Source organism: Citrus sinensis, chromosome 8, assembly GCF_022201045.2.
Source record: "Citrus sinensis cultivar Valencia sweet orange chromosome 8, DVS_A1.0, whole genome shotgun sequence".
In the NCBI taxonomy this organism is placed as follows: Eukaryota; Viridiplantae; Streptophyta; class Magnoliopsida; order Sapindales; family Rutaceae; genus Citrus; species Citrus sinensis.
In genome coordinates, this window is record NC_068563.1 from 5270595 (window position 1) to 5282952 (window position 12358).

The window sequence follows — 12358 nt, forward strand, 5'->3', positions numbered from 1 at the left end:
TTTTTAGACACAGTGATGATTTTTTTTGGCCCAATAAAGGTTGAATTTGTGTTTTATCATGCAATTAAAGTTTACAAACACTCCATTTAAAATTATGCTCACCCCAAAATTAATTACCAAAGAAGTAAAACCTAAATGAATATTTCAATTTAGTAGTGAAGCTAATTTTTTTCATCCGGGTTAAATCCAGGTACTTTTACAAGATGTCATGTCTATTGTTATTTATCATATCATTTCATTATCATATATAAGAGAGATAGCTACACATATGCCACATAATTGTCATAATAAAAATGATGCCAAGAAATAAAATTTAAATGCTAAATACAAAAATCAAAAAATCAATTTATAATTTTCATGGCCAATGATAGCCAACTACCCCTTTAATTGTCATAATAATATTTTGGCCAGTATAACTATATATTTAGAAATATTAGTTGTAGTTCCTACTGCTATTTCAGGACCGTCAGATATCATGTAAAGAGCCGACAACTCCTTGATACAACTAACAGCATGGATTATAACTAAAAACGGTATTTAAACATACAGGAAAGACATTATCATTCTTCTGAATTAAAGGGTATCTATATTGAACGAAAATCTATTTGTTTATGTTAACTTAAGATTGAAAACTGGGGCTGAGAATGGAAAATCATTAAGTTATGTGGACATTACAAGTCATATGACTTGGGCAGGTCTAATACAAAAAGGTGTACAAATTAACCTTAATGCATCAGCAATTTCTGTGAGTAGTTTTGTTAATTCAATAGTCTATTCCCTTACAACTCCATCAACACGAAAAAAGTTGATCATCAATTCAAAATGAGTTTGCTACAATGAAGAACAATAGTCAAAATGTTTGTTGCAACATTTATTGTATGCTTCTAGCCGAATCTTATTAAAAATTAGAGAATATTGGTTGATTCAAATCAATGTGGAACTATTACCGTACGCCCATGACTCTTACATGAGAATGTCCTCATTTTTTTTAATATGGATTTAGAATTTTACAACATTGTAAAAGTTTTTTACAATGTTGTAAAATTTCGAATCGACATTTTAAAAAATACGGATATCTGCAAGGATTATAATAATAAGACTACATGCATGTATTTCATTTGTGTTTTATAACTCTGTGATTGTTTTTCATTTGTGTTTTACAACTCTATGATTTGTTTGATGATGTACGCAATTATCCCATGCTTTCTAAAGCCATGGATAATATTAATCTCTTTGGTAGTTATCAAAATTTTAAAGAATGAATGAATAATTATTTATCTCTATTTTTAAAATGTAATACAAAAATTAAGGTGAAATGAAACAAATCATACACCAACAAAAAATGCTATCTATTCCCTTTAGTGTTTGCATCATTAGTTGTGAAATCATCCTTGAATTTGAGAGCTGCATTTCTAAGCCAAGCCCCCCCACCAGTCAAGTCCTTGGACAAGAACATAGATGCTTCAACATCTGATAAGCTGTTTGACCAAGCAACCCTTTTTGATCTATCAGCTCCCGGACCCGAACACCTGTATTCACCGTAGTACAACTTTCTGCAAAATCAACACATCAAAAACAATGAAACAAGTTAAACACCTGGCCTGTGTGTGGTTAATTTCAATTTGGTACACATACTATTAAAGCAGATTAATTGAATAAATGATATACTTCTGCTTGGCATGGTCGTTCAGATCATTCCATCCTTGGGGCAGTATCACATCGGACATGTAAGTCAGGGCATACACAACCCTAGAATAAGGACCCCAGGGCCTTCCAAGCACTGCCTTACCAACGCCGGAAATCTTGCAATCCAAGAAAGTGAATCCAGTGTTTTCCTCTGATGACACTCTTTTCTGAGCAGTTATAGCTCCGCCCCACGTGGAAAGAGAATGTATAAGGCATCTCTGCAAATTAAGGTCATGAGTCAATGTTGTGAAACTTAATTAATTAATTGTTTATGCTGGAAATTAAGGTAGCGTAATGAGAATGAGTACTCACTTCAAAGAGGGAGTTAGCATTTCCGCTGATGAAATCCGTGGCTCCTTCGATGTAGCATTTGCTATAATAATGATTTCCAGTGTCATCTAGCAGTGTATGTTGGTAAGACAGAATCCTGCAGCCGTAAAATGCAGCTCTATCTGCAGAGACTCTTAGCGCAACTGCTTTGCCGTATGATCCATATGTGTTCTGTAACATATTAATTTTTCAAGGTATAAGTTATATACGTAAATGATGGCTAGCAATCAAGGACTTGATCATATACGAATACTGCAAAGCAAATACGTACCTGAATCGTTAGAGATCGCGCAACAAAATGAGAAGCCAACACAGTGAGAGTTGCAGAATCAAGGATGGAGCCACCATCACTCCATGTTATTTTGGTGCGAGATGCCTTTGTGCCACTGATTGTTATGAAGGGCTTATTAGCAGGCACAATAATCTTTTCTCTGCATATATATGATCAAGCACATGTAAACATATAGAAGAAATTGTGTATTGACTTCCAGCTATTGAAACCAACAAAATTCAATTGAAAATATATATAAAAGAAGAGATGTAACATTTAATTATTGACCTGTAAATTCCTGGGGCAACCGAAATGAAAACCAATTCTGAGTTATTATCTGGTACAGAATCAATGGCTTCTTGTATGGTCCTAAAATCTCCTCTGCCGTATTTTTCAACTCTAATGAGAACAGCAGTGGAGAAATCTTTGGGAATTGTAGCAGTGGAGCCGCAGGTAGCCGTGATTGAAGCAAAAACAATTGTTGATGCAACAAACAGAATGCTAACATTTTGACTATAATTCTTCATTGTAACAGAACCCATATACGTTAATGATCAACTTTTTCTACACCTTTCAATATATGGCTTTCCCTGCCCCCAGGTGAGATTAGATATAAACCTTTACTTACTCTACTTAATTAGAAACTAACAAATAAAGATAGGTCTATTTAGAGATTGTTACTGTCATATGACTTGTAATGTTAACATCACTTGAGACTTGACGATTTTTCATTCTCACCCTCAGCTGTCATCTAAAGTTAACATATACAGATAGACAATGACATAATTTAGATACCCTTTTAATTTAGGAGAATGATAGTTCTTTCCTGTAAGTTTGAATACCTTTTTTAGTTGTAGTCCATTTACTGTTATTTGTTTTAGGGAGTTAACAGCTCTTGACTTTGAAAAATATTAATAATAAAACCTTATATCCAACGGTTGTGAGCTGGCAATATTATAGAAACCAGACTATTATTATCACGTATTTGGCTATTATTTTCCCGTGAAATCATACATTAACCTTTTGATTTTTGTTGTATTTAAAATTTTTAATTTTTTTCCTTAATTAATATCATTTTTAATTGCCACAATAATATTAACTTTCTAAGGACGTGGGCTTGAAGCTTTTTTCATGTGACATGGAATCTTTGCTGATATCTTTTGCCATCCCTCCTATGCCTTAAAACTGAGAATTTTCTTTTGACATTTATATGGCTCCTTAATTTTGGTTCATCGGCCCCCTTAAAACAGAAGCTACAAGATTTGTCAATTACATGGAGTCTGATTTGGTTCTGCTTAGTGCCTGTTCCAAATTAAGAGTATATAGTTGTTTCTTACTCTTTATCCAAATCAAGGTAACTACGTATACGACTTTCATTCGTCAGAAATGACCACAAAAATCCTCGTCCATAAACAATACATGCAAGCAATAGTATAAATGCTGTAAATGGTAGGCGGGTTTGATCATGTTCAATAAACAACCAACTTAATTTAATGGGAAAGCTGCACTCGAGTACGGAGAATAATTAAGTCAATTATGTCAAGATTAACTAACAAATACAACATGGCCTGATAGAAAATTTTCTGAGTTTTTACTTTTGCAATTAATCTCATAGCTGATGGGTGATGACTGGACTTGAATAAGTAATCATGTAGCACGTAAACTAAGATTTCACACACGTTATGCAATCTTGTATTTCAAGCAAAATCAGCTAGTGATGCTTCTGCTCACAATATCCTTAATTCTCTAATGTACTTTAATGTTTACGTTAAGATGGCCATCTTTTACTTCAACTGCAAGAAATCGGCTACAAGCCATCAATTTGGTCGACTTTCATCTGGGCATGCCATATATAATATGGTCTACAAACCTAAATGCCTCAGTAAATTCTGTGCAACGTTGCTTCATTCCTTCCCTGAAGCATATATAGTTTATTGGAGATTTTATTCTTTCAACTCCATCGAGAACAAATTAAAATTTGAGCACATGCACATGGGTTCTGCTACAATGAAGCATGTTAACATTATGTTTCTGGCCACAATTGTTTTTGCTTCACTCATGGCTACCAGCACTGCTGCTACTAGCTCCATGGATTTGTCTACTGCCATTCTCGTTCAGTTGATCAATCTGGCAAAGGAGATTTTAAGAAGATACAGGATGCCATTGATTCTGTGCCGTCTAATAACTCGGAAACTGTTTTCATCCGAGTTAAGCCAGGAACATACAGGTACATTTATTTGCAAGCTTGGTATCTCCGGCTGCCTTAATTTGACCGTATATGGAAGTTTTATTGCATGTGCGTCTGCAGAGAAAAGATTGCTGTTCCTGCTGATAAGCCTTTCATTACGATAAGTGGCACAAAGGCTTCTAGCACCATAATAACTTGGAGTGATGGTGGGGAGATATTTGAATCTGCAACATTCACTGTGTTGGCAGATGATTTCGTTGGAAGATTTCTAACCATTGAGGTATTTACTTGCATTATATTTCAGTGTTGGTATTATGATGCTCATTTTTTAAATTAGTACTTAACTTTATGATTAGTTGCATACAAAATTTGAAAGCTGAATCATAGTAGATCTCCTAATTTATATCTTGAACAACATCAACAGAACACTTATGGGTCAGCCGGCAAAGCTGTTGCACTAAGAGTGTCAGCAGATAGAGCAGCATTCTATGGGTGCAGGATCCTGTTTTATCAAGATACTCTCTTGGATGATACTGGAAACCATTACTACTGCAACTGTTACATTGAAGGAGCCACGGATTTCATTTGTGGAGATGCTGCCTCCCTCTTTGAAGTGAGTGTTCTTCATAGACTACAGAGAAAGAACTTAGATACCATAATTCATTAAGTTCAATTACACTTTCCCCCTAAAAACCAAAAATTTTCAACAATTTTATCTCTTTTACAGAGTTGTCATATACATTCTCTTTCCACGGGGAATGGAGCTATCACTGCCCAAAAAAGAGTGTTGCCAGAAGAAAACACTGGAATCAATTTCTTGGGTTGCAAGATTACCGGTGTTGGGAAGGCAGTACTTGGAAGGCCATGGGGGACTTATTCTAGGGTGGTTTATGCCCTTACTTACATGTCTGGTGTAATACAGCCGCCAGGATGGGATGACTGGCACGACTATAGTAAGCAAAGGTAAATATCATCTATTCTCACAATTGCATTTTCATTCTTGCACAATCAATGTCAAAATAAATGAGCAAGTAGAATGATTGAGCGAAAAATGTTGTTTAAAAGCAAAATGAAAAACAAAAATAAAGAATATGGATTACTAATTTTAGAATTTTAAGGGGCTTATCTCAAACAAATTCTCTCATTCAACTAAAAAATAATTAAATAAATCAATGATGGCTTAGTTAATTAAGGAGTTCAAATAAAATTTTAGAGTAATCCTACACATTCTAAATTTTTTTATTTCAAAAAGCTATCAAGTTAACCTAAAAAAGGTGTAGGGTATGCTTTTCTTTTCGAGCATAATGGATGGATAGTCAGACAGTGGGTTTGCCTACCAAAATCAAGTTAAATAAAGTCAATCAAATGATGTAATATTGATCAATTGGTTGATGAGATAATACAACCAATTCACTTAGATCTTGCCAATAATTACCTACCACTCAAAAAATGACATACTATTTGGGATAAAAAAAATTAAAATGCCTATCATTACTCAATTTTACAAGAATTGTAAAGAAAAAATTCTTGCACCAAAGACTTAAGTTACATTGGTCACTAGTTAGGTTGATCGTCCTCAATTCACAAAGTGGTTTTTAAGTAGTTTTATTTAAGTAATTACTCGAGTTGCAATCTTATAGGAGGGAGGGAAAAAAACTAATTATTTTTTGCCGCTCCCCTATTTTTTCAGAAAATGAAAAAGAAAAAGGAAAGAATTCCACCTTCATTGTTAGTCAACGGTTGATATTATTAATATTAGGTAATATTTGTAAAACTTTGTTATAGAATAATTTGGTTTGCCCCATACTTTGAATTTATTTCGCTATTATTATGTTTAGAATTTAAATATCATGTTATATTATTCTGTATATAACAGATCATACAAGATTATATATTAATATGGTCTATAGTTATTTTTTCTCTGCCTACCATATTTTTCTGATTATTTAAAAATACTTGCGAGAAAAATCTATTTTTTTTACAGTAAATTAAATTTGTTTCTAGTGATTTGAAATCTTGCTACGCGACAGTATATATTTTTAAAAAATATTGTACGTAATTATTTATATGTATAATCTAAGTGGCATCAAGTACTTTAATTTGTAATTGCAGATATGACATTGCTATCGATATAAACACAAGAGGACCTTCCCATGTCATGAATTTTGTAAAGAAGTGCAAGAAGCTTAAGGTTTTTGTGCACGTATCAACAGGCAAGTGTGTCTAAAACTTATAATGTTCGCAAAAGTCAGCAGGACCCGTGTGAAAGGCAAAATGCAATTTTAGTTTCCTTAAGCTTTTGCCAGAAATCGGGGATTGAAATGTTATTATCCTTCTTTCAAAATTATTCACAGCATATGTTAATGGAAAGAGACAAGGATTATGGAGAAGTAGGGATGGCAAAAATCCCCATAGGGACGGGTACCCTTAGGGATTTTCCCCATTCAGGGAGGGTATGGGGATAATTTTATACCCAATTTTTTATTCGGGGAGGGGACGGGGATGAGGTGGAATCCCCATCCCCTACCCATTTCCCCATTTTAATTTTTAATTTTAATTTTATTTTTAAAATTACTAATAAATAAATAACAAAATTATAAATATTGTTAAAAACAATAAATATCAAAATATTTATATTATTAAATGCTAATAGGTATCCTACATTAGCTCGAATTGCTAGAAATATTTTGGCACTTCCAATTACAACAGTTGCTTCTGAATCATCTTTTAGCACCGGTGCTAGAGTTGTGAGCCCACACCGTAACAAACTTCATCCAAGCACATGGGAGGCCTTAATGTGCTGTCAAAGTTGGTTACGAGCTTACAATATCAGTATGAGTTTATTTTACATTGTAATTATATTATACAGTTATTAATATTTGCACTTATAAGTTACTTTACTTATATCATTTTCATTGTTTTAGGTTTGAAATCTGAGGCTATCTCTCAATTTGCCACATTTCTCGAGGAAGAACAGGACGAGCAGGACGAGCATGAGGTAAATAGTTTTATTAAAAATATTAATTAAGTATCTACATTTATTTCATTTATTTTATTGCTGATATAAAAATAATTTTTTTCTTTTTATTGTAGGATTATGAAGATTGAGTCATTGACAAAGTTAATTATTTTAATAATTTATATTTTGAATGTGACTTTGTAATGGATCAATATTAATGTAAGATATATTTTGAACTTTATTTTTATCTGAATTTTTTATTTTAATATAATTAATTTAAAATCGAAAATAAAAAAAATGTATTAGACTATTAGTTATTCGGGGACCGGGGACCTTTGGGGATTCCCTGTTATTATTCGGGGAGGAGATGGAGATTCTCTCAAGCAATTCTGACGGGGACGGGGACATACGAAAAATATCGGGAATGGGTATGGGGAGATTGGTCCCCTCCCCTCCCCTCCCCATTGCCATCCCTATGGAGAAGCCATTCAGCATGGGGGATACGATAGCAAGAGAATTAAACTTCAATAACTCCAAAACTGAACCAAAATTGGACGTTGAAAAAGAAATAGAGTTGGCTGTGAAATCCAAACAAGCCCTTGAAAATGATGAAGATGTTCGAAAGAAAATGAAGGAATTGGGTTTAGAAAGGTAATAGAATTCCCCTCATCTCTTTATTATTATTTTTGTTTAGATTTGGTGCTGCTTCATTTAATTAACATCTAATTGTTAATTAGGGTAAGAAAATATGGATGGCAAGTCACATATGTTTTCACAAAGGCTATGGGCGAAATGATGATTGATACCATCATTTTATAAAATCCTAAGTAACAAAATTATTCCATATATTGATTTGACTTAAATTTGATGTCTTGATGCATGAATTAGCCTTTTTATTTATTTTCAATTTTTCTAGCAGAAAGCATGTCGCAGGTGATGACGTGGAAAGGGCGATTAACGGCGTGGCATAAGTGGAAGCAATTTTGCGACGTCGAGATCTACCTAGCTCATGCAGGTCAAAGGAAATAGACGACCCAATTCTTCAATTCTTTGTAAATGAAACCTTAGCCGTGACTCGTGTGATAGGTCAACGATTGAGACTATGGTAAGAGCCAGGGGCGGATCTATTAGGAGACAGTCAGGGGCCATGGCCAGTTGGCCCCTGCAAAAAAAAAAAAAAAGTTTAATACTTAATATTTATATTAAAATAAATAAATATTAATAAAATACTAATTTTATAGGCTTAAAAAAAAATTTTTAGCCCCTCCAGCCAAATTTACTTGTTCCCCCTGGTAAGAGCATTGATGGAATTAATTTAAAAGAGAGGAAATCATGAGATCAGTGGACAGGATTGCAGGATTGGCTCGGAATAGTGTAAGCCGAGTCGGATCTTTCATCAGAGAATTAGAGAAGCTGATGCTGTTAGCATGTAAGTACAAACATTGGCAACTATCTTTCATTTTCAACCGTTCGATTAAATCTTTCGATTATCAATTCTCTAATGTTTATTACCCATCTATCTTAAAATTGATATTGTAACCCAATGAACTAAGCTTATTAATATACTTAACAAGCAATCGCTAGAAGCTGTGACTAATGAGTTATTTTACATGCTAATTAAGCGGAAGCTTTTTATGATCACTTTGCTAAAAAGGTTCTCTAACCTAAACATTTGAAGATAATTAAACAACAATCACAAAGCTTTGAGGTAGAATGATATATATTTTTTATTATAAAGTTTAATATGATCGTTATACATCTGTACATCACACGTCAACTTTCCTGTTTCCAACAAGGGACCTTATTTTTTTCTTCTTGTTTTATACAATACTTCATTTTCCATGTCCCTATTGCCGTATTGTTTACAGCTAGCGTGAAGTGAAGGGCTGATCAAATGAATTCTTGTTTCTAGTACCTCAATTCCCACAAGAAATTGAGGTTTAAAGTTTTGTCAATGGAGCAAACGCGTGTTCCTCACGTGGTGCTCTTGCCTTTCCCTGCATATGGCCACATAAAGCCCATGCTGTCGCTAGCCAAGCTTTTTAGCCATGCAGGGTTTCGAATCACCTTCGTAAACACTGACCAGTACCACGATCGTCTCTTTGGCAACACTGACGTAACGGCTTTCTACAAGCACTTCCCTAACTTCCTCTGCACATCGATCCCCGACGGTCTGCCGCCCGATAATTCACGGTTTGGGATATACACCAAAGACTGGTTTTGTTCCAATAAACCCGTGTCAAAGCTGGCGTTCCGTCAGCTGCTGATGACGCCTGGGCGGCTCCCAACATGCATCATATCAGACAGCATCATGTCCTTTGCAATTGACGTTGCCGAAGAGCTTAACATTCCTATAATCACTTTTAGACCGTACAGTGCTTACTGCTCCTGGTCGGACTTTCATTTTTCCAAGCTTGCAGAAGAAGGGGAACTTCCGGTCACAGGTCGGTTTCTCTTTTTCATTTTTTTTTAAAAAAAATATATATTTAATACTGAAGTCTTGATTTAAACATGTACATGTAACATGTAACATCATGCAATATGTTGCCTGCTTTTGTGAAATTGCAGATGAAAACTTTGATAAGCCCGTTACGTGCATTCCGGAGCTGGAAAATATCTTTCGGAATAGAGACCTTCCGAGCATTTGTAGACATGGAGGACCCGATGATCCCATTTTGCAGACCTTCATTAGGGATACCTCTGCCACGACTCGAACTTCAGCTCTCGTAATTAACACCTTCAACGAAATTGAAGGGCCTATCATATCAAAACTGGGTTCTCGTTTGACCAAAATTTACACTGTTGGTCCTCTACACGCTTTGTTGAAGTCGCGGATCCAAGAAGACTCCGTGGAGTCATCCCCGTTAGAGTCAAACAATTGTGTTTTATCGAAAGAGGACAGAAGTTGCATGACGTGGCTGGGTTCTCAGCCGTCTAGATCGGTATTATATGTCAGTTTTGGAAGTTTCATCAAGCTTAGCTGTGACCAAATTTTAGAGTTTTGGCATGGCATAGTCAATAGTGGAAAAGGGTTCTTGTGGGTCATAAGATCGGACTTGATTGATGGAGAGTCCGGTGTTGGCCCAGTTCCAGCGGAGCTCGATCAGGGGACCAAGGAAAGAGGGTGCATTGTTAGCTGGGCTCCACAAGAGGAGGTCCTGGCCCACCAAGCAATTGGTGGGTTTTTGACTCATAGCGGCTGGAATTCAACTTTGGAGAGCATGGTAGCCGGAGTGCCCATGATTTGTTGGCCACAAGTTGGTGATCAACAAGTTAACAGTAGGTGTGTGAGTGAGATTTGGAAGATTGGATTTGATATGAAGGACACGTGTGATAGATCGACGATTGAGAAGTTGGTAAGGGACTTGATGGATAACAAAAGGGATAAGATCATGGAGTCGACGGTTCAGATTGCGAAAATGGCTCGTGATGCTGTCAAGGAAGGCGGGTCTTCTTATCGTAACCTGGAGAAGTTGATTGAAGACACAAGATTAATGGCTTTTTAAGGCTTGAAAAACATGATTTAATGTAGTGCTTTCATAGAAAAATAATATTGAAATGGTAAAAAGCTTATTGTGATTTGTGAATGCCCAAAGTCAAAAGAATAATTCAGTAACTGTAGCTCGTATTAATAAGATCATTGGAAATTTTACGGTCTTGTATGTTATTATTTTAACAATCATATTTTAGCACTGAAATAACCCCAAGTTTATTGAAATTTGGCCTGAAAAGAATGAAGTACATAGTGGAATTCATAAATTTACTAATTCAACATTTCGTTATTTTGGCCAACGTCTTCCCAGTTGTATGAATTATTTATTCTTGTTGTTACATAAATATTCCTTATAGTGGCAGTGCTAAACCAGTAGATTTTTTAAATAAAAATTTATTTAAACTTCTTCACAGGCATTAGATGTTGAATTCTGTATAAATAGGTTAGATAACTTATAACATAAAAGTTACAATGTATATGCAAGATTAAACAATCTAAAGTTTGATCATGTGGTAACTATTAGTTATATAGCATACATTATTTTGAGGTTGTGAAAATATTCTTAATCAGAATATTCTTAATTTTAATATTCTTAATTAAAATATATTCTTAATTAGACAGCCAATTTTTAAGTGTAATGTTCATAATTGTATAACATGCTTATACATTGGATTATAAAAACATTTATAACATAATTAATATTACCTTGGAACATTATGATTATTTTATTATTAATTAATACATAGAGCTTAAGCCACTGAACCCTCTTAATTCTAAACCTCAAGCTTACTCAATTATTGCAATAATGATATTAATCCACTTTTCTTCCATAATTAAAAAATATTCCAAGAACTAAAAGACACTTCTTATGCCATTGAAGGAGCCACGGATTTCATTTGTGGAAATGCTGCCTCCCACTTTGAAGTGAGTGCTCTTCATAGGCTACAGAGAAAGAACTTAGATGCCATAATTCATTAAGTTCAATTATAGTTTCTGTTGGAAAAAATAGCATAACATGCTAATTTGAGAGCACATTTTGAGTGGGTCTCACTTAACGAAAGTGAAAAATATTGTGAGGTTCGGATTCTACTCCGTTAATACTTCAATAGTATAATTTTATTTTCTCAAAATAATGCTTGGGTGAATGAGAAATTATCTCTCAAAGTTCACTCTTGAAGTTGAAAATTTGAAAGGAAATGAGTCTTATCCCACATGGGAAAAAGAAGCCTAGGAATAAGTGTTTAAATATAAACACTTAACCATACATGAGTAAGAATTATAAGCATAGAGACTCTCTCCACACGCGCGTGCGCAAGAGGGGTGGGAATCAAAGCCCGATTTAGTTGAAATCGTGTGCGCCCGCGCGTCCTGCGTACACGAATGTCAGCCCAAAATCATCCATGCAAGCTAGGCACGTTTTTAATTCCTTTT

General features: G+C 34.7%; 2 protein-coding genes and 1 pseudogene across 2 annotated transcripts; 2 read left to right on the forward strand and 1 right to left on the reverse strand.

The window, feature by feature from the left end:
• Window positions 1-1345: 1345 nt before the first annotated feature.
• On the reverse strand, window positions 1346-2829 carry LOC102620040 (putative pectinesterase 11). The gene is made up of 5 exons (XM_006469243.2): window positions 2576-2829; window positions 2288-2447; window positions 1999-2187; window positions 1669-1904; window positions 1346-1553 (listed from the first exon to the last, which is right to left on the reverse strand). The coding sequence occupies exons 1-5, from the start codon at window positions 2827-2829 to the stop codon at window positions 1346-1348; spliced, it is 1047 nt and encodes a 348-aa protein (XP_006469306.2).
• A 1450-nt stretch (window positions 2830-4279) lies between these two features.
• Window positions 4280-7583, forward strand: LOC102619766 (putative pectinesterase 11; annotated as a pseudogene).
• A 1565-nt stretch (window positions 7584-9148) lies between these two features.
• Window positions 9149-11092, forward strand: LOC102623891 (7-deoxyloganetic acid glucosyltransferase-like). Its single transcript, XM_006469080.4, has 2 exons — window positions 9149-9878; window positions 10003-11092. The coding sequence occupies exons 1-2, from the start codon at window positions 9389-9391 to the stop codon at window positions 10938-10940; spliced, it is 1428 nt and encodes a 475-aa protein (XP_006469143.2). The 5' UTR covers window positions 9149-9388; the 3' UTR covers window positions 10941-11092.
• Window positions 11093-12358: the final 1266 nt, after the last annotated feature.